A 23,831-nucleotide genomic window follows, 5' to 3' on the forward strand; every position below is an offset into this window, starting at 1 on the left:
AATTTTAATAAACGGAGTTGAAGGTCAAAAGCTCTGCCGCTTATTTATTCCCATACACGCAATTCGTAATGATGGCCCTTTCGGTCATTTCACATAGTCCCTAGCAAAAATGAAAATCCGGTTTAGGGACCGATTCAACAAAAAATAATGGGACCGTTATATTTTCCAAATCAAATCATATAATTAATTTGATCCTAATTATTAAATTAATTTGATTTAATATTGCGCGTTTATACGCTTGTTGAAGAGTTGAAAGAAGCGGTCGGTCAATGCATATAAAACGGTCAAAATTTTAACCCCTGTCACCAGCAATGCAGGGCATGGCCCTTGATGTGGCCTTTGTTGAAGGCCAGCTACAGGATAGAGGAGAACGCATTTTTGAAGCTAGGACAAATATTTGTAACTTTTCAAATTTTGCCTCAACGGCTTTAATCAGGTATTTGAGGGTGGTTTGGTAGGTAGCTTCATGTTTGCTCATGTGATGATGCTGAGGGGTCAGCTACCCTTTCAATTTCACAAATTTTAGAGAGAGAGAAAAATACCCTTTTAATTCAATGGACCCCATTGTGAATTATGTCCACCCACATTTTTAATTCTAATTATCACTAATGCTTTGAACCTTAATTAATAATTTCTATTAAATGGGTTTTATCATCTTCACTTAATTCATATTTTTTACCTAAGTTTTTTATAATTATGTTACAATATAGTCTACTTATGGTGTGAAATTGCTTAAATTTTGTCCAATGGAGCTTTGGGTTCACTTCCTATGAAAAAAAAAAGCTAATTGGATCTCAAGGTTTTGTCACACACATATATTACTTGGTTTTGTCACCTTTCTCTACTTCTATAGGGTGATATAATGGTTATTTAAACAAAATTAATCAATCACAAAGGAGAACAAGTCTTAAAATATCCCTAGTTAATTTTATAATTTAGTAGTTGACCACAAAATACTTAATGATTGAGAACACAAAATAATAATCCAAAATCGGTCTCTGTGAGTTATTAAAAATAGACCACAAAGTCAACTGTATCTTCGACCTACTCAATTGTCGGGTACATTTTTTCTTTTTCTTTTTTTGTTATAGGAAAATAAAATGGGAGAAATTTTATTTTTTACTAAAAAAATCTCTTTCGATCGGTTCTCTTGAGTTAATGCTACCATAAAAATAAAAACTAATTACAATATTGTGTACTCAAAATAAGAATTTTTTAAATAATAAAAAGATAAGGTTAAAGTCAAAAAAAGGCGATCAAAGAAGAAGCATTTTTTCATGGTTTCCGACTTTGAAATTTATTTTTCTATCATTTTTAACATTTTTGAAAGGCAAGAAGAAACAAAGATTGTTTTTGGGTAGAGACATAAATTTTCTTGGTAGAAAAACCATAAAATATCGAAAAAAATTATGTTTCTTCCAATCACTAATTGTTAATCACATTTGGATAATCCCAAACTCCTTTAATCTAGACACATGATCTCTTTTAAATTAAGGAATGTCAATGCCTATTATGTGGTGCTGCCCACATTCACATAAAAATAAATGAAACCAAAACTCATGCCCTTACCTTGACGCCACCTAACACTTTAGAGCTTTTTAGTTGATGAGGTTGCTTTGCATTGGGACAAAAAGGCTGCAATTGTTTTTTGTTTTCAACAAATAGGAAGCAACCACTTATGGGTTGTTTTGGACACCCATTTAGGGTTTCTTCAACCTACTTTGTTTTTGTTTGTTCCTCTCAAGGGTTAGTTGCAGCTTATGGCTTCTTTTCATCTTCTTTCGTTTGGTGTATGTAGGTAGGAGATTAAGTGAAGGGTGGTGACCTGCCAGCCACTCCATTTACAAAATCTCACATGGGGTTAGTCCAATTGAGCTCAATGAAATTTGTGACTTGGCTAGTGTTAGTCTTAGTCTTAGCGTTAATAAAAATCACTAGTTTATAAAGTTGAGTAATAAATTTTCTAAGTGGCTAGTAATTTTATGATAGAATGAGCTCGATTTCATTCTAATTATTGAGTTGGCATGGCTCGAGTTCGAGTAAGAACTTGGTCGACTTAATGCCATCTTATACCTAGACTCAACTTTAACCTCTCAGTTGTTTCGAATATGAGACTAAAACAAAAGTTCACTTCTTTTTGTGAAAGCCATGAAGATCCAAAAGTCGGTCGATTCAATAAATGCAAAATGAACCTTAGTAGTTGTTGTAGGTAAGATATTTGATTTGTTCCATCTAAAACACTAGCTTTGCAAGCTATTGAGTCGATCAAGGTAACGTGTTAATGAGAATAGTCCCTTACAGTTAAGAGTTGAGGAAAAAATATTGATTTATAAAAGTGAGTAATAGGCTTCTTAAGTGAATAATCCCGACAAAGGCAATGCCTTAGCGGGAATAGTTTCATAAAGATAAGAGTTAAAGAAAAGTTGTTGACTAATAACTTAATTTTAACACAACAGTTAGACTCCATTTTTTTTCTAAATATTCAGTTTTGTGTGGAACTCAAACTCAGTTTGAGTTCAAATGAGAACTCACTCAAACAACTCACAAATGGGTCAACTTAGTGTAGGTAGGGGTGGCATCGAATTGAGCCGAGCCCGAACCTGCCTATGTTCGAGTTAGGCTTGATTTAAATATATCGAACTCGAGCTCCGAGTCGAGCCTAACCTTGAGCCTCAAATTGTAATCAAGCTCGAGCCCAATAATTTTAACAGAGTTTGAGTTTGAACTCAAACCTACATTTAAAAATTTGCATAAAATACATGACAAATAAACTATATATAAAATTATGCATACATTTTACATAAAATTGGGTACGACTTGTACCTAAAATTGGACATGACCCTTACCTAAAATTGGGAATAACCTCTATACATTAACCCTGCATAAAATTGTCTATGCACCTCAATGACAAGAGAATTTTCTCTTTCCAATTAGTATAATTGTCTCCATTTAGAGGAATAATATAGGAGGAATCAAAATTTAGAACAAATAAAGTTTGAACAACTGCAAAATAAACAAAAAACTTACTAAAACATGCAATGAAGCAAAATATTGAATATTTATCCATGTAAATAAATTTAAACAAATAAATCAATATGTCATTATAATATTTCATGTGGGCTTAGATTATAATACATAAACGATTTATATCACTTTATGATAAGATCAAAATTTGTCTGTCAAGAAATTTTCTAGGCCTATGGGCAATTAGATTTTTCTTTTTTTTTTGTATTTGTATCTCATCCTGACTTATCACTTAAACATTTACACTTGTGGGGTTAAAATAATTATATCTCCATAATTAATCATAATTTTTTATGTCATTAACTTTTTGTGACTAAGTTTAATGTCACTAGAATTTTTCATAATTAAGAATGTTGTGGCTATTACTCAATTATTCAAATGTAAACAAAAATATGACATCAAGATAATTGACTAAAATTGATGCCAATTATTAATTTCTTATATTTAGGTCAACCAAAAATATGTATAAAAAAATTAAGTATGCATAAAAGCCTAAATAAAAATTTTCATTATAAATTCATATTTTGCATGTAAAATTATTTAATTCATATGAAGTAAATGAGAAAAGGCATAAAAAACAAATATACTGATTTTCTAGTTATTCAAATATCTATTAAATGTATCCAAAGATATCACTCAACAATAAAATTTATGTTTTTTTTCTTAGGATTTTCATGTCGGCCGGGCAAGCCCGAATCAACTCAGTTCGAACATTGAAGGTCGTCTTCAACCTCCAACCCTGCGTCGGCTTCTGTCACCACCTCGACTTCGGCCGCCTTCGTAATCGATGTGTGGCACACCCATCAAACAGAAATTTCCTCCACAAATTTTAAACCCACAGAGCCAAGAGCACATGAGCAGAGCTCCCTCGTTATGCCCACTGATCATTGTCAACTATGAAGACTTAATCTGAGGACGGTATCTGCAATGCACCGATGTCTCAAACGGACTGATATGCTTCCAAAATCTCTACAAATCCTTTACCATCGCCAACCCAACCCTTCTCAAATCTCTCTGTCTCCCACCAGTTCACCGTCCATTGCATAATCCAACTTCTGCTACATCTCCTCCACCGAGGAATACAAAGACGCCAAAGAACAAAGACACATAAAAAGGAAAACACCGAAGAATGAAGACAATGAAGAGGGAAGATGCCTCTTGAATCCCTGATTCGCTACTCCCCGAAATCGAAGCCCGAAGATAGAACAGAGCCGAAGAAAGGAAAGGAAGACTAAAAGCTGAAAATATTAGAGCTCAGCCTGAAATTGCTGGTTAAGTAATGAATCGACTCGTGAGCCATCAAACCGAACCATGGTTCACTTGAGCTTGACTTGTTTACTTAAACGAGCCCGAACCTCATCTCAAACTCAATTCAAGTTCGGGATTTTTCAAACCAAACCGAGTCGAGACCGAGCCGTCGATGCCTAAGTGCGTTGGGATAAAATAGGGTTTAATCGTGACACATGGTTTGGACTCCCTCATTATAAGCGTCGAGTTTGAATGGGGCCTTGAGTTCTAAGTGAAGACCGAGCCGAACCCGAGCATCTCACAACTGGGTCGATTCAGTGCCATCCCCGTCCAGAGTCACTTCGATCCGTCTGTGCTTGAAGTAAATACGAGTCTTTTTGTTAGAGAGAAGATGGAATATCATGGAAAATACAGATTTTGAAAGGGAAGAAACGAAAATTATTTCTGGGAAGTAGGAAAACAGGCCAAGAGTAGCGAAAGACACGAAGGTTGACAAGTCAGTCTACGAAATTAATGCAAAAAGTACCTTTACAGCGGTTTCGGGTAATATCTTAGATCTGTGGCTAACAATGGAGTCATCCGTCCGAAGGTTCATTACTTGAGCTGCAGAAAAACTGGTCCAATACAGAATTTATTGTGGAGCCTACTTCCGTTGGAATTATTCTGAAATGGATCGGTGATCAGGGAAGTTAAGAGGCATTAATCCCCGTCGTTTTAGCAATTCGGTATGCCCTTCCCAGAATAGAATTTATTGTGGAGCCTACTTGCAGTCTGCTCTAGATATTTGAAAGAATGCCAATGAGAAGGGGACAAGCACGAAAGGGCAAACGGCCGAGACACTTGTCGGCAAGTTTTTCCGTAGAAATATTAGCGACTTAATGAATACGAAGAAGACCGGATGCAACGTTGCAAGAAAACCAGAATCTGTAAAAAAGATCATTGAAGAGACAGTGATTGGTGTCTAGAAGCATGCCCAGAAGGGCAGGGGCTTTGTTGTTGTGTTCGGCTCATCTTCGTTTTGGACGCTTTTCCTGTCTAAATCCGATGTCACCACTGTAAGCCAAAGAGCGAAAATGAAATGCTTCAGTACTCGGCACAGAGACAGGGGAGATAGATATCTGTTGGGAGGGGGCAGGCTTCTGCCTTTCATTTTCTTTCTCTCTTTATTTCTTTAACAATTTTAAAGAAGAAATTATTTATAAACAAACTTGTCGTCGCATTAATTTATAGTTTGTCAAACAATGCAACAATGTTATGAAGCCCATTGGATCTTACTTTGCAATCCAATAAGAAACCCATGAAGTCTTGGGTTCATGACTGGTTAATGTACTTGGAAAGTTAAAGTTGAATGGGAATTTCACTCAAAATCACGTTAGTGTGCACATAAAGTTGAAGTGGAGTTTACTTAAGGAAAGTAAATTACTCAATTCTTTTACAAAATGATGGAATCTAAAATTTCACCTCTTACAAGTAGAATTCCCTTTCCATCAAATGATTTTGTCTCCCCTTAGTTATTTGTTCTTCCCCATCTACCTCATCTTCTGTGTGAGTGTCTTTCTTTCTCTCATTGTTTTTTTTTACATATATATTTGTATAACAACAATGGCACAGGGTTGAATGAGGAGCTTTCCTTCGGTGTCACCGGACAAGGAGGCGAAGATGGTGGAGGGAAAGTTCTAGTAGAACTTGTCTCTAGTACCTTTGTTCTACTAGAAGTTGTTCTACTCCCCCTTCTTGCTCTTTGTCGTCCTTTGCAACTTGTAGAAAATGATAGAGAATGGAAAGAGAGGTAGGAAAGGACCTTTCCCTCCCCTTGCATTGAAGGGACGACGACGGCGGTGGGAATCCTCCTTGCTCGAACTAAAGCCTTAAGTTGATCGAACAAAATTCAACATTTGAACAACTTCTAGTAGCACAAAGGTACTAGAGACAAGTTGATTGAATAAAAGAAGGCTTCTATAAGCTATTAGAATAAGTAGTTAAAAAAAGTGTTTATTGAACAAGTTCTACAACAAAAGAGAAGAAAAGGTATTCCAACAAAGCAGATGATCAAAATGTGGTGAGGAGAACTTTTGAGCTTCAATTATATTCGTTAGGTCTTTAAATCATGTAAGCGACCTACTGTTGTGTTACGGAGTTTGAACGATGAATTTTTTAAGGGTATGGATTTGATAGGGGTGTCAATTTTACCCATTTACCATTCAATAAAAGGTATCTAAGCGATATATTGAATAACTCATTCAATATACCAATAATACTATATACAAAATAGAATGATATATGGAATAGCTTATCTTATTCCGTGTATATATATTGTTTAACCCTTAAATTTTTAGTATTTACTCTAAACTTTTATGAAAATTTTGGTTGGTTTTAACCTTAGGACAAAAGGTCCCTTTCCTTGATGAATAACCAAGTTTTGGTAATGTTAAATTTGTTCTATTGAATCAATTTCTAGCCGTCTTAGGGCAAAGAATGAATGCTAAAGCAAATCAATACTTCTCCAAGACACCAATATACTTCAAAAACTTTGATGGAGACACCTACTGCAAATAAAAAGATCAAAACTGCTGAATTATGAAATAGTCAAGTACATTTGTTTTTGCTTTTTAAATTCTTGATTATACTTAATGTTATGGATGTTTAAAGTGTCATCTTTTACTTTCAAATTTATGTTGTTGTGTTCATCAATCATATTTGTGACTTTACTCATCTTCCATATTTGAGTGGCTGGGAAAGTTATTTTCATTTGAGAACATATTTGAGTTTTATCAAAGTGCTTCATATTTTTAGAATAAGTTGAGTAGCATAAGTTTAATCTTCACACTTGATTGATAAACCCATAAGATTCGGTGTATATATTTTATTGATCTACTATTGTCAGATCAGCCTATATAGGTGCCATTAAATGTGCTTGAGTTGTACAAAAAGTGTCCCGCACATTGTAATCTGGCAAAACCAAATATAGGCATGTCTACAAACTCTATCTCACACTATGAAAATAAGCTAAACCAGTGCTAGCCCATATAAGGAATATATGGCAAAGGTGGAGTGTTGGAGTATTTCTATCGATCGATCATGTCATATAGGCCTGAGTCGGACATCAAATTGCTTCGATTTAAATTATCCGGAGGATGCCCTATATATATCAACATATATCAAATATATATATATATATATATATATATATATATATATATATATAAAGAAATCATTGTGGCTTGAATTGTTGTATAGGAGATTATGTCAGTTGTGTACTCACTTGAAATTGCATTGGTTACGTACTTTTGTTGTAAACTTAACATGTGTTACTAAATTGGTATTATATCTAGACTTGTGTACCCTAATTGAGTTGTTGTAAGTCCATTTTATTGTCTTGAAGATCTTTACTAGGTTAATTTTGATGATAATAAACACATATGAACTAATTATAAAATTTGAATGAGAAATTTTGACCTCAGGAAGAAAATTGGCTATACATCCTTCAACCGATTAGAGATCAAATCGAATGGCCAATATAGAAAGACAGGATGACTGTTCAAGAGCTAAAAAAACTCATCCAATAGCCTGACATCCTCCAAACTAATAAGTTTTTGTTTTTATGTGTTATGACATTGTAGTAATTCTTAATGCTTGGAGGTAGGAGGGATAATTATGAGTGAAAAAGCGAAGAAAGTGGTAAGTTGGAGTTCTTTTATTTGTAATGACATGTCTTTAGCTTATTTTTTTGGAAGTCGAAGAGAGTCCTTAAATTTGGAAATTCTCTAAGTTGTAATTTCTTTAAAAAAGAGAGAATCAAAGAGTTTGGGGATAGTTAGAATCTCAACCATTATTTCTCTTTTGTGACATGTTATCTCTTTTTCACAAGCATATTCCTTCTTTGTTTTTTTTGTTTCACGAGTGAAAATTTTTGGAACCTAAGGCACACAACAAGTGGTACCAAAGCAGTTCTTATATTCAAAAGAAGATTATTGAAGAGTGGTTAAGTTAGTCAATAGAGGGTTTTTTTTCTATTTTTGAGCATTTTTTGTTGATACTCATTGCCACCTTTCAACAAGGAACCTCTTTACTACTCATCTAGATGGAGCCATTGCTTGTTCGGATAAGTTGGAGGAGAAGAACGAAGATAAATAGACACAACTTCAAATGATCACCCAAATCTTTCAACAATTACAAATAGCAATCTAGAAGAGGCCGTTTAGATTTGACACCATGCTAGAATCAAACTCAAAGTACTCAAACTCAAGGAAGATTTAAACTGATGTGGGAGATAATCCTCTCAAGTAGGTACTTATACTTTTTGGTTTGTTTTCCATATTTTGAAATGACAACGTTTTATTTTATGGAGGGGTAGAATGATATGTTACCATTTTTGTAAGTATAGAAATTATAGTGATTTTAATACTTAAGGTAGGAGGGATAATTATAAATAGAAAGATGGAGAAAGTTGGAGGCAGGGATTCCTCTATTTGTAATGGTATGTGTTTAGCTTATTTTTAGAAAATCAAATATGTAGTATGAAAGTCCATGTGCTAGGTACTATCTAAGTTGTAATTCCTTTGAAAACAAAGAGTTGAAAAGTTGGGGGATAGTTAAATCCTTACCATATTTCTCTTTTTGTGGCATGTTTTCTCATCCTCGTGAATATCTTTCTTCTCTTCTTTTTTCTGTTTCACAAGTGGAACTCTTCTAAACCTGAGACATAAAATCAACTAGATAGGAGAATAAACGACTCGATTTGGATATGTCTTCTCCAAATAGCCAAACAATTAGGTTTACAAAGCAAAGAAGAGAAAAGACTAAATTAATGGGGAATGACAACCTTTCAATGCATTCTTCGGCCATACTACATAACTCCAATGTGACTTGGGTTATGTCCCATATGATAGTTAAAGAGGAAATGGAGAGAAGACCTTATATTAATATCCATAAGACTTAACACATTTTAATAACTCTAATTACATCTTTGTCTAGATAGAATGCTTATAGAAGCATTCGATTTGCCTATTCTTGAGCCATCATGGCTCTGATACCATAAAACAAGAATCGACTACTAGTATAAAATAAGGAATAAATAAAAAATCTTATTCACAAAAATAAAAGAGAACCCAAAATAAAGACTTATAAACACTCAAGTGTTGGCAACCATAGGGACAACGCCTAACTTCCAAGTGATGTCAAGAACTACCACTGGTTCCATATTTATAGATGGAGAAACTTTACACACAAAAAAAATAAAAAAGGTGAAATGAATCTTCGTTTTAGTTCCACCATTACAAACTAACCATTTGCCCTAAATATTTGACTACTGCCAATATCTTCCATTACTAAAGGGTTTGACAATAATGACAAGATAAGATTCCTTAACAAAGTGGCCACTTTTCATAATTATTTTTTTTTTTTTTATTAAGGTAGGTCAATTGTCTAAAACAACTTTAATTTGTTATTGAATTGTCGTTATCTTGATATGATGGCGAATATGTTTATTGATAAAAAAAAAACAACTTCTTCATCTTTGAGTTGTCCATAGCTTATGGATATAAGTTGTATACAATTGATGTCTTTGAACCTTGATTGCTTTCTTGGGTCTAGAAACATCATAAGAATACGATGGTCCAAACTCAGTAGAAAATTGAGACACAATTCAGAGTAAACACGATCCATTATTTTGCAAAAGACCTTTTTTTAGGTTTATTTTCAACTTTTTGAATGACAGCATCCCAATAATCTCCTATTGGTGCGACTTCTTTTGGCTAAGAGTCTGGAATAGAACTTATTTGGTCATTGTGACTATTATTATCACCTTCATTATCATCTCTGTCCTTGGAAGAGTCATAGGCAGAAAGACATATTACCTTTATTGTCCTCTTTGATTCTTTTATTAAATTCAGTAATGAATGACTCTTCCATGGTCTTACTTAGTATCGTCATTAGAATTCTTGGGAATTTAGATTTGATTTGTACCTTGATAATTTCAAAGGCTGAAATATTAATTTTTTCTACTAATTTGGGAATTTGATTCTCAAAAAGTGAAGAATAACATATTTTATTTATGCAATTTTTTTTTCAAGGTGGAGAAACTTATTCCACCATCAAACATGAAATGTATGCTACAAAATTGGCATATGTAAGTCAATAAATGTAATTTTGCATTCCCATTTCCAAATCTAAAGAAGAGAAATTCTAGAAAGAAAAGGAAAATATCAAATCCTTTGCTATGCATTTTGCTTCCTGAATATTGGGATGAATGACCCGTCATTGACCATATAAACCCTTATATGGCTCTAAAAGAGTTGACATTGGAGGCCCAAATTTAGCCGACTACTTGTATACCCATAATGAAATGGGTATATTTTCTTGCATGTGCTTTTTAATTTCAACACTTAAAGTTATAAACCAAGAATGTCGATGGTAGGGGTTCTGATAATAGAACATATTAGTCCAAACATTAACACAATCCTAGTAATTATAACCTTTATTACTGGATCATGTTCTTTGTAAAAAATATTATGTTTTCCCCATAATAGAGGAGATAAAAAAATTTTAATAGTACGTTTACCATAGGAAATAGGATTGTCTTAGTGTTTCACATTAGATAGTGTGTGATTGATAAAAACTTTTGATTTCTAGGGACAAGGAATAAACTCAAGAGATCTTAAGGGAAGGAGAGAAGAGAAGAATTATAGCTCTTGGGAGAGAGGAGAGAAAGAAGAGGATAAGAGAGAGAGGTATATGGACAAATTTGAGCCAAGACGAAGAGTCTTGAATGCTCCACCCCATATTTTTAGGTTATATTTATAGTTTTGTGAAGGTGTTTATAACGACTACAATGCCCTTAGAGCTACATGTTTCAAAAGGAAAAATACATAAAAGGACATACACCAAGTTGTATAATTACAACTCTATTCTATCTCTGTGGAAATTATCCTTATTTACTAACCATGTCACCCCTACACATGTGGGTGTCTCTTAACATTCCACCCTCAAGTTGTTGTTTGTGACTTCACTTGCAAATAATCTTAGTAAAGAAACTTGTGTGCTTGAAAAAGAAATTTTGATTGTCTTGATTTGATTCATCTTCTTCTTGTTCGCATCTTGTTTGTAGTCTTCATCCTGCTTTCATTTTGTCTCCCCCTTCCATGGATATTCTAGCCACATAAAACTTGATTATCACAACATGTAGAGTTCTTCATTGTTGATTACCTCTTTCTTGTACTTCTTCCTATCAAACTGAGGATCTTTTTGTTCTTTACCAATAGACCCAACTTGCACATCATAATGGTGAGAGAAGAATAATCACTCCAAGTCATATGACAAAGCTTCATACACCAGTCAAAACAGTTCTAGTATGAAATACACACTTTCAGTGACGGAATAATAACCCAACTTTAGGGCACAACAAAAAGACTAGTCATTTTTTAAGGGTAGCTTAAACACAAATCACCTCTTGGGCAAAGAATAAAAGACTTGACTCAAGCTAGATGTTGGGCACACTTCTATACTTTTAGGTAGTGGGTCTGTAGATATTTCTCTAAAGTAATTTTATCAAACACAAATAGAAGAAAGTACATTGAGGAATTTAAGGGTGATAACAATTGTCGTACTTCAAAAGGAAGCAGGTGCAAATGCAGCTCTTCATACTTGTAAAGGCATATGCTTCGTTTATTTTTAGGAAGATGAAGAAAGTGGTAGGCAGGGATTCATCTATTTGTAGTGGCATGTGTTTAGCTTATTTTTAGGAAGATGGAGAAAGAGGTAGGCAGGGATTCATCCATTTGTAATGGCATGTGTTTAGTTTATTTTTAGGAAGTCAAGGATGTGGTATGAAAGTTCTTGTGCTAGGATAATATCTAAGTTGTAATTCCTTTAAAAAAGGAGAATTGAAAAGTTTGGGGATAGTTTGATCCTAACTATATTTCTCTTTTCATGGCGTGTTTCCTATTTCTTATGAATATCTTCCTTCTCTCCTTATTCTATTTCACAAGTAGAACTCTTTAAAACCCACCCTAGGCATATAAGAAATGGCTCGGTTTGGATCCGTCTACTCTAAATAGCCAAATAATTAGGTATACAAAGCAAAGAAGACAAAAGACAAAATTAATAGGGAACGATAGCCTTTGAATGCATTCTCTGGCAATACGGCATAACTCCAATGTGACTTGAGTGATATCCCATATGATAGTTTGAGAGGAAAAGGAGAAAACACATTGCATTAATAACAACAATAGTCGATGCGGATGGACGACAAAGGTTGATGATGGCAATGTCATTTGATGGCGGCAACGATGGAACAAAAAGGATTTTGGAGACGATGTTAAGATCGACTGCTCTAGTTGGGGTACGGGAAGCCAACGGCATTTGAGCTATGGTGGATGGGTCAAAAAGGCAGGTCGGTGATGATGAATAGCTCGGACATGTCGGTCATCGACGGCTTGAATGGTCTGCAGCAACTGAGAGGCTTCGATGATGGTTGAGTGATGATTTACAATGCAGCAAAATTTGGAGGGCGTCGGGTTGGGCTGCCATTGATCAACGACAAGTATTTGATGGGCATTCAGCGGCGTCCAATGTCGTTCTCAAGAGGGCTCTGCTTGGTATAATTAGTTGGCGAACAAGTGCTTGAAAAAGGAAAATTGGGTAGGATTTGAAGTGACTACTGTAAGATTTTCGATGGCTAATGCAAATGAAAGTTATCTAATGGATCTTCGTTTTGATACCAAACTGATGTGAGACAAGGCGTGAATTTTAATAATGTAAGTGTCAATTGATTGCCGGAATTAGAAAGAGAAAAAGAAAGTAGAGAGTAAGAGAAGAGTTGGAAATAAGATTTTGAATGGGGTATACCGGAGTCCCCACCAGTTTATCTCAAAGAATTCCTAGCTGAAGCATCTCTAACATGAAAGATAGAGACAAACACAGACACGTCAAACCACTAAATCACATACAAGAAATGACATCAGCAAAATTCTAAAACATTCCAGCACCAATAAAGGCAAACAAAAACAAAATCCCAAAGAAACCACCATGGTAAAATGCAGCTATCTAACTCCATAGAAAATAAATCTTCTGGCACAGCCGGCGAAGAGATGCAAAACGATAAGGATGTACAACCAGAGCCGATACCTTGAACAACGGAAAACTGCAAAAGTTTTGCGTAAGAGAGGAACAGAGGGAGTAAATAGGAAGCCGAAGGAGAAGTAGCCAAGTGGTTCGAAAACTGCAGGAGCTTGGTGGAGGAGAAACGTTCCTCTTTCCAGCGAGGGACGATGAACGAACTGGTATTTTATCAACAAATCCAATGAATCTAGATAACATGGTTGTATTTAAAAACTACCTAGAATAAATATAATACAAATTTGGACTTTCTAATGAAATATTACTAAAAGAAAACTTACTAAACACTAAGTTAGGCAACACCATGATCATTATTTTAGCTCTAGAATCAATATCAAGAACATAGTCCAGTTCATCATAATGAATCAATATAAAATCAAAGCTCCTTTATTAAGACAATTAATATCTACTCACCGTTTTATGAAACAAATATTTACACATCCCAAGTATCTTCACCTTGCTGCATCTGAGAGCCTCCTCTTCTTAAATTCCTGTTGTTGTGAACAGAAAATAATCAAACCTGTACTCATCCCCAAGTTCAAAATTTCTCAAGCATCAGCAGCTTCGGAGTCCTCCCTAGAACGATCAGCTGTTTTTACCTCAGCCTTAGAATCATCAAGATAGTGCTGATAAAGGTATGAAGTGAACCCCCAGACAGCAAGTAACAGTGACATTACTTTCACCACATCCATCTTCTCGTGTAAAAATATCACAGCAAAGACGGGGGCAAGAGGCAAGGCCAAGGTGCTAATTGCATTTGAGAAGAGAGATGAGACCACGAAAACCAGACCCACGACTCCCACAGAGCAAATCTGCCAGCCCAAAGCAGTCCAAACCAAAGCCATTACATATGACACCCTTCCCTTCTCAAATCCATCCATCTCCCTCTTCAGAGTCCTCCACTCCCCACTAGCAAAAAGACCCAGAACACAAGCACAGGTAGCCACAGCTGAAGTATAGATTTGCATTTCGAGCACAACTGAGAAAGTCTCCTTCTTCAAAACTTTCTCAAAGGTAAGCTGCATGATAGAGAGTATTGAGGGAGTATTGGGCTGAGGCTACCAGGGTGCAGATAACTCCGGCCACTGACTTACCTTTTGAAATTCCTGTAGGATCAGAGGAATCGTCTCCGTGTGTCGCGAGGAGGGCTGTGGAGATGGTGAGGAGGACAATGGAGTTGAGAATGAAAGGGGTGAGCTTCTGTGAATTCAGGAAGTAGGAGAAGAGGACATTAAACACCAACTGGGTTCCACATACCAGAGAGTATGTAGATACAGGAAGGAAGAGGAGCCCGTAGGAGTACATCAGGTTGTCCCCGGCAATGAGTAGACCCAGAAAAATATAAATAAAGACAAGAGAGAAAGAAGAAGCCGGGATGGTGCTGCTGGCAGCCATGGTCGCTGGGGAAGTACTGGGCTCATGGCGGAAGAGGAAGAGTGGGATGAGGAGGATTGGGAAAGCGGCTGTTTGGACAAGAGTGGCCATCCATTTGCTGTTTCCACCTTGATCGAAGTAGAATCTGCCCAGAAGAGTAGCCACAGCTTGACCCACAAGAAGGAAAAGGGAATTCAGAACCACCTGGAACCACCATTGCCAGCGTCTCACTCTGGGAGCTGTCATTGAGTGCTATGATTCTAACTGCAGCAAAAACATGAAACAAGAAGATAACATCAGTGTTGACAGGTTCAAATTACGGATCAGTGATACATGTCATTTTAGAACTCTGAGAACCCTATTAAATTGGGGAAGATGACTCATTCCGTCATCGCTGCTTGTGTTTGTTTTGTTGTTCAGATGGGGATTCTAGAACTGCTATTGGGAAGAGAACAAATGGATTTGTCGTGTGCTTGGTCATTGGTGAATGATCTGGTGTTGTTCGAATAATATGCACTGCACTGCTGATTATTTTATTGATTCATGTTCGTGTTGGACAAACAAAGAGTTCAGAAACTTAACAATGGAATACTTTATAAATTCCTGTCTATGTTAGACCGAGAAAAACAAGTTGCAGAGTTAATAGCATGTAAAACACTATCTCAGCTATCCGATTATGATCAACGGTTATCTCGCTGTCTCAGCCACCCTAGAGCCGTTTGACATGTTTTGCTGGACTGACTTCGGACTTCCCGATCCCTCAAACTCATAAACAGTCACTTGTGATACTATATTCTCTGCCGGAGAACCTGTAAAAGAATCCAGATTCATCGATTGTGAGCTCAATGGCTAAGGGATCATATTATATAGAATTCAATACAAATTATATTCAATCATTTTCTTGTCCATTGATTTATATGGCTTGCTTCCGCAAGAGGATAATGCTCAAACAAGTTTTCCAATTGCACTCTACCAATTGGAGTCGAATGCAAACACAAACGAAGCAAATTTGCAAGCAGAACCTTTTGTTTTCTTTCCCACAAATGTATTTTTGATTTAGTAGTATTTGTAGTTGGATTATTAATACTTTTAGACGAGGAGTAGAACCAAAATAAAATATGAAACAGTTCTCTTCCTCGTTACATACTTGCTTTTTTCTTCTTATTATAGATACTAATTAATGGAAAACGCTGGAGGGGCATCTGCAGCAACATCATGAACAATTATTCTGCACCTAGAAGATCAAGAATGACCGTCTTGCTTTCCTACTTACAATCCTACATGCACCTAGAAATTCTCGCTCAGCATAATGGATCAAATGAAAACTTCTTTATTGAAATCGATGAGTTACCTTTCTGGAAAAAGATTTACAAACGTCCTCAAAAAGATGCCAGTCAAGGAACTCCATGCCTTCCTCATGGATTTAGAAAGCTCCACCACATTCCATCATAAATACTTCCACTGAACCTTCCAAGCGAGAGCATTTGACAACATCAAATATAATTCATGTTGTTTTGAGCTGTTAGTATTCAAACCAAAACTCTCCAAGTTCAAAAAATTTACTGGCTTATCATGAAGATTTTTCAAGGAGCAGCATCAGAGACTTCGTTAGAATCAGCTTTTGCTGCCTTGGCCTTGGAATCGTCTAGGTAGTGCTGATAAATGTAAGAAGTGAACCCCCAGATAGCCAATAAAAGTGACATAATTTTCACTGCACCCATCTTGTCATGGAAGAAAATCACTGCAAAGATAGGGACAATAGGCATGGCCAAGGTACTAATCACATTTGAAAAGAGAGATGAAACCACAAAAATCAAACCCACCACTCCCACAGAGCAAACCTGCCAACTCACAGCTGTCCAGACCAAAGTCATTATATATGATAATCTTCCCTTTGTGAATCCATCCATCTCTCCTTTCAAGATCTTCCAGTCCCCACTAGCAAAAAGACCAACAATACTTGTGCAAGTAGCCACAACAGAAGTGTTGATTTGCATTTCAAGGACAACTGAGAAAGTTTCCTTCTTCAAAACTCTCTCAAACGTAAGTTGCATCAGCGAAAGTATGAGGGAATATGTGGCTGAGGCCCCCAAGGTGCAAATAAATCCAGCCACATATTTACCAGTTGAAATTCCTGTAGGATCGGAAGATTCATCATTATTAGTTGCAAGGAGGGCAGTCGAGAAGGTGAGGAGGACAACAGAGTTGAGAATGAAAGGTGTGAACTTTTGTGAATTTAGGAAGTAGGAGAAGATGACATTAAACACCAACTGGGTTGAACATACAAGAGAGTATGTAGATACAGGAAGGAACAGAAGTCCATATGAGTACATCATGTTGTCCGCTGCAAGGAGTAAACCCAAGAAAAGATAAATAAAGACAAGAGTGGAGATGGAAGGTGATCTACTACTACAAGCAGTTATAGCCCCTGAAGAAGAACTGGACCTGGAGTTAACCAAGAATAATGGGATGAGGAGGAAAGGGAAGGCAGCTGTTTGGACAAGAGTAGCCATCCATTTACTGTTTCCACCTTGATCGTAGTAGAATCTGCCCAGAAGTGTGGCCACGGACTGACCAGCAAGAAGGAAAAAGATATTCAAAACCACCAAGAACCACCAGTGCCAGCCTCTTACTCTGGGAGGTGTCTTTGATTCCTGAGATTCTATGAGCGGCAAAAACATGAAATAGAAAGACAAACATCAGTTGCATGTTCATTTTAAAAGTATACGAACCCAACTAGATCAGAGATGATAATAAATTCCAGCATCATAAGAGATTCTACCACTGCTCCTGTCTTCATAAATGGAACAGAAAGCCAAGAAAAGATTTTAAAAGAAAAAAAAAAGTGGGATCTTGGTAAAAGATCTTGTATTTTTCGAAGAAATACATGTGCCCGATACAAGACGAAGAAATAATATCAAGAACTTAACATCGATTCGTACGTTTGAAATATTTAATGAATCAAAGACAAAACTTCTTGTCTCTAGACTTCAATGCAACGACCACATCGGAACCCAGGTTCTCTTCCCTCACTAATAAAATAGTGAAGGCTATATTACTAACAGTAGATGATCAGCAGAACAAATTAATTGGGTCTTTTCCGGAATCACCTTGGAAGGAGAGAGGGAATTTTTAAGTCATAATTCATAGAAGAAGAAAAAAAAGGTTCCCCAAAACTCACAAATAAGGAAGAAAAAAATGAGTGTAAACAAAACATTACATATCTTTCAAAAACGAAAAATGGGATTGAAGAAAGATGCGAAACAACAAAGAATCATCAAACTAGTGAAAGACGGAAATCCCGTATCCACGTTTCAATTCCTTTTAATTCTGTAGGCACCTCATAGAAACTCGAAGGAAAACAAAATCGATTTACTACTGACCTTTAACCCTGAGCTCATCTTCAGCTACCTCGGCCATGAAGGAGAAAAGCGAAAGCGAGTCAGAAACACACTAGTGTGAATTCCGAAAGCTGCTGGGGAAGTCGAAGCCTTGAACGGCCCAAGGTGTTAGGGCGCGCGCTGTGTGAGAGATGGGGATCAAGTAAATGTGTACCTAACGGATGCAATCAGTGGCTTTACGCTGTACTATGGTCCCCTTGTTTACTAAAAAGTCATTTTTTGTTTTTTTTGTTGACATAATAAAGTCCTGATTTGGAGTCAGAATCTCGCAACTGCCTCCTGGCTCCTGCGGGACTGGAGCATTAAGCTGGTGGCGGTGGAAACAGAAAAGAAATGTTTGTTAATCGGTTTTGAACTTCCGATTCTCCTGTGTACGTTATTTTTTATAAAAGGGATTCTGTTTGGGAAACGAGACCTGCTATCACTGTGATGTGGCAGCATATATGGAAGTTTTTATATATAATGTGCTTGCTAAAAGTCTTATAAGAAAGCAAGACAAAACTTCTCTTTTCTTCTCTCCTATTTTTCTCCTCACATTCGATGTTTCCGGCTCTCTCTCCTCTCGAAGAACTTCTCACAGCCACATAACAAACCCAAATGTCCAAAAACAGAAAAATCCAAAACCTCTAGACAAGTCAACCAGAAGCTGGGTTTTCGAGAAATTTTTTCTTCCTTTCTCCTGAGCTCTCCAGGAAAGGATAACATCTTAATAAAGGGTGCATAAATGACATCTTAAAGTACACGTTAATGGATATTAAATGTAGAGAGAAAAATGCCGACAAAGAAGCACGTAAGGAAGAGAACAAAATTTCAAAACAGTTAAGGTTGAGAGCATAAAGAACTATAAATTTTTAACAAAAATAAAAAGAAACGTAAAAGGTGAACCTGTGGAAGAAGGAGAAGCTTTTGAGAGAGACGAAGAATCTGACCTTTTTCTTGTCCACAAGTAGATGTCGCCATGGCAGGAAGAACGATCTGTTTGACAGGAAGAATGAGCAAAGAGGGAAAATAAGGGTTTTTGTTTTGCCGCTTTTTATTTTTTTGAAAAATTTAAAGGTGCACTTTTTCTCTTTGTGAGGCAGGTGAAATTTATTACGTGTGACCTGGCATAAAAGACCTTTTCCCCCTCACTTCTCAAATCGTTTTCCTTCAAAAGAGCTCAGCCATGGAATGGGAAACTCCGCGGAGAATATCTGAGTCTCAGATCCGAAGGAAGAGAGTCGCCAAGATTCAGGAATGGCACTGCGCCTCTCGCCTCCTCCCACGGTCTCCTCTCTCTCCCTTGGAAATCTCGCTTATGTAAACCCTCCTGCCAAAATCAAACAATGCAGACAGCCAAACACCAATGCGGACGCACGAGGTACGGCCACGAACTCGAAACCTATTTCTGGCTTTTTGGTCTGCTTCCTGTTATCCGGCGTCTTGCCTGGTTTTTTATGAACCAGACAAGATCAGATTCAGATGTTCGTAAGTTATACTGCTGAGAAAAACACAAGTGACAATTGAAATTTCTTACGAAACTCTAAAAATGGTGTAAAAAACCAGATTTTCAGTACTAATCGCATCAAGCTGCCACCCTTGGCTTATTACTTGATCATGTCACATCAAATCTAGAAAGAAATTCGTGGTTGAAACTTGAAAGGGCATTTTGTTACTTGCATATAAAAATGATGAAAAAGCAATTTTAATTACTGATATGTTTTTAAAGTAATCAGATGAAACAGGTTACATGAGCCCTCTTTTCAGGTAGGAGCGGGGATCAGGTCAAGTTAAATAAGCAACTAAACCAGTTTAACTCAAAAACCTAAGTATGAGGTTTTCCTCTCAACCCACAGGGTGGGACAAATTTAGGGTGTGTTTTCAATACAGAAAGTGGAAAGAAAAGAAAAAAAAAAAGTTTTTGCCATGCAAAACCATATACAAATGGACTGAAGAAGTGAGTTAAATCACACTATTTGAGCAGGCAAAAATGGAAGTGATCGCAGATCAACAAGCACGTCCTCCTTGCTGCTGTGACTGGGATGATCTTTCACCACTCGACCTAAGATTTACATCCACCATCTCTTCTTGTTTTGTTGAAGAAAGTATCTCCATTCCGGGCCAAGCAGCTGCAATCTTCCTAAATAGAGCCTGAAGTGATAAATGAGGATCATTCTATGCCCATCTTCTTTTTTAATGGAACCAAAACAGTACCAGACGAAGGTGTACCTTGATATTAAAACCTGCTTTTGCACTTGTTTCAATAAACATGACCTCAAGCTCATTAGCTCTGCTCTCTCCCTCTTCAATGGAGACTTGTCTGTGTCCATCATAAGTGTGTGAGGTGAGGTTGACAATGTGATAGGATACTATTCAATAATAACATTGCATGAAAAGATAACCAAAACTAATCTTTTCCTTCTATTAAAGTAGTCTCAACCAAATTCATCATGACCAAAAAAAGAACCAAGCCAATTTCAAGAATATTAATAAGAACCAAGCAGATTTGTGCAAAGTGAAGCTTTTCATTTGAAAAATCTTGAGGATATAAACTTAAGTTCCCTCAAAATATCATAGAAATGTCTAGAAATGTCATATGAATACCAATGTAAATTAAGGGAAACTTGAATTATAATGTAGAACTAAACAAGAGACAGATACTATAGGAAGTTTGTGTCTAATAAAAATTGGGTCCATGTTCATCACAAAACGACTAACCGAAGATAGGAGGCCTTTTTTTCCTACCAAATGACTATATGACTTTTTTCTAAATAGTTATTTTTTAGGGTCTATTTTCATTAATTCTTCCCCTCACAACTGGTCTTACCCAAATGTCACTAGAGCCATAGACAACACAATTGGGGAACAAACTAAATGGAAAACAAATTCGACCAACAAGACAAGCGGCTTGCCCAGATAACATGATAAAGTTGAGTTTATTTCCAGCCCAAAATGAATAATCAAAGGAGGACTATTCCAAAATAATTAACCAAAGTTAGAAATCCTTGTCCTAACTAATAACCATATTACTTTTTTCTTAAACTTATCTACGTAGGACTATTCCCACTAATAGAGTTAAAGAAAAAGATAAGAGATTTAGGGCCCAATCCTCTCCCTCTTGTCTTCGTTAACTAATCGATAGTAACAACATTGACTAGAATGTGCTTGAAGTTAAGCTTACACCACATATAACCGTAAATTGAGTGAGAAAAATACACCTCAGTTAAGAATACTAACTCTCATTTTCTCTTAACTCTAGAACTACACTGCAATCATCACTATAATCTACCTCAACTTTCCCCCTTGAACTGAAGTATATATGTCAAACAACCTCAAAGATTGTTATAAAAGTTGGTCAACTTTTTCTAATTCAATGTCTTTGTAAACACATAATCAAGTTGGTCGACTGATTTCACATCGGAGTATAAATTGTTCCAGTCAACACTACATCTTTGACAAAATACAATCAACTTTGAGTGTTTGGTCCTCTCAAAGATCATGGGTTGCTAGCAATAAACAAATTTTACTGACCAAAATAGAAGAAAGTAGTAGAGTCCAATTACAAGTAAATTATCCTTGTCCCAATTACACCCAAACTCTAACACTTAAAATAAGTCCTAGCATAATTAAATAATTCAACATAAATAGAAGACTAACATAACTAAAACATCTTTAAATTGAAACTCTTCTGTGAGACATTCTTTCATAATAATTTTGGCTCTGTAAGACTTCTTATTATGAGAGTCATGTAAGACTCATCCATATTTTCTCTTCAACACTCCCCTTCAAACTGGAGTTTATAACTTCAACTTGCAATGAAAAAGATTATTAGTTTTCAATTTTCTTTTGCTGAAAAAATTCTTCACAAATACAATTCTTCATAGATGCAAAAATTTCATCTTTTGTGCTCTCCCTTTCTTGAATATTTTGGTCACATAAAAATTACTAAAACATATGAAATAAAATACATCTTTCTTGTACTTCTTCTACTTCTCCCCCTCAAGTTGGGAGGTAGTGGTAGTGATCTCAGTTTGAAACAAATAACATAGATGTAATAATAATCTCCTCCATCACGGTGTACTATGAATAAGTACGAAATTGGACACAGACTCTCAAAAGGTAAAAAGGGGTAATAAAACATTAGTCGAAACCAACATCAAAGGATTTGGAACAAAAATAGTGACAATAATCACTGAAGTGGGTAATGTCTGTCATTCACAAGACAACGATAAAAAACCCAATGGTACCAATAAAAAGTCTCAATGGACTTAAAAACACCCATATATATAAAAAGGTAAATCAACCAAAGCAACACACAAGAGGTTGACCCAAAAGGGTACGTGAGAATCAAAAACTAATGGTAGGAGAAATATAATCGAAAAAAAGGGTTAAGTAAGATATTTTCTTGATATTGTTGATCAATAATAACAACTCAAAATGTGACGTAAAAAATTCGGCTTAAATTTGATTTTTTCAATGCAACAGGATACCAAACTGACCTTTTATTCTTTTAATGCGAATATATCCTTAAATATAGATCAGATTAACATGAAATTTTCTTATTCTGAAACTATATTTAAATGTTTTTCATCCAAGTATAACTTCTCTTCATAAAATATACTTCTTTTGAGATAAATAATTTGATAGATTTCGGTCTATGTAATCTGGCCGAACTAAATACTCAATTTCCTTTTGCCAGCATGACTATTGACTGTATACACAACCAAATGAACAATAGGTGGAGTTGTTATCCATGCAGGACTAAAAGAAACTCCTAACACCTCACCATCATAAAATAGTGATAATTCTCCAAACGTTAACTTTCAACTAAAGGCAAGGAGTAAAATAAGTTCTCTATTCAGAAGCTTATTGAAACAAAGACTCCACTGTAGTTCCTCAGGAAACCAGCACACTAACCACTCACTTTCGTCTAAATGCCCCAAATTAAACCCCCAGAATAGGAGAGATCATATCGACAGGTTTAAAACCGACCTCGTTTTCCTAAAACAAGAAACGGGCCATCCTCCTAGCCACGAATCGAAAAAGAAAGGGATGCTAAAATAATTAAATAAAACATGGAACTAATCACAGACTCTACATTTTGAGTACCTGGTAACTTCTCGTACATAAATCGAGTGATGATGCTCGTTTTCCCTACAGACTGATCACCCAAGAAAACCAGCTTGTACTTGGCGAGAGGAGAAACCTGGGCCATTTCAGAGACTGATCCGAGACAAGGAAGTAAGCGAAGGAGATTGGACTATCGCCGAAAGCCGCAGGCAAATTTGCCGTAGATCTAAAGACGAAATGCAGGTGGCAAAGATTCAGTAAGAAGCAGAGAGAAGCTGCGAGAAGCGGAGACGAGATTTCTGTTTGGTACAGAGGGCATGTTAGTCACTTGGAAAGTTCATATGGTGGTGGAATTTACTTTCTCCAGAAAATTATATCATCTCATCTCTTCAGGTAATGATAAAATCTAAAATTCAACCATTCACAAATGGAATTTACTTTCCATTGAGTGATTTCATATCCCTTCCAACGAGATAACAGCGTAATATCCTTCCCGCCCCTTTCGTGTCCTGTTTTAGGTCTTTCAGAGGAGAAAGCCTCCGAACAATGGCCACGGGCCCACGGGCCCACGAGGCCCACAGGCTTCTCTTTTTCAAATTTAATAATTAATTAATATTAAAT

The 23,831-nt window shown here is 36.2% G+C and overlaps 1 protein-coding gene and 1 pseudogene across 1 annotated transcript; both read right to left on the minus strand.

Annotated features, from left to right (window-relative positions):
- Positions 1–13,934: 13,934 nt before the first annotated feature.
- LOC137948575 (probable purine permease 11) lies at positions 13,935–15,006 on the minus strand (annotated as a pseudogene).
- A 553-nt stretch (positions 15,007–15,559) lies between these two features.
- On the minus strand, positions 15,560–18,223 carry LOC137948919 (probable purine permease 11). The gene is made up of 4 exons (XM_068795136.1): positions 18,144–18,223; positions 16,324–17,422; positions 16,112–16,227; positions 15,560–15,569 (listed from the first exon to the last, which is right to left on the minus strand). The coding sequence occupies exons 1-2, from the start codon at positions 18,178–18,180 to the stop codon at positions 16,344–16,346; spliced, it is 1,116 nt and encodes a 371-aa protein (XP_068651237.1). The 5' UTR covers positions 18,181–18,223; the 3' UTR covers positions 15,560–15,569; positions 16,112–16,227; positions 16,324–16,343.
- Positions 18,224–23,831: the final 5,608 nt, after the last annotated feature.

This window comes from Aristolochia californica, unplaced genomic scaffold (genome assembly GCF_029961685.1).
Source record: "Aristolochia californica isolate CCGP_79_NKW_82.1479 unplaced genomic scaffold, dmAriCali1.0.hap1 SCAF_13, whole genome shotgun sequence".
NCBI classification, from domain to species: domain Eukaryota; kingdom Viridiplantae; phylum Streptophyta; class Magnoliopsida; order Piperales; family Aristolochiaceae; genus Aristolochia; species Aristolochia californica.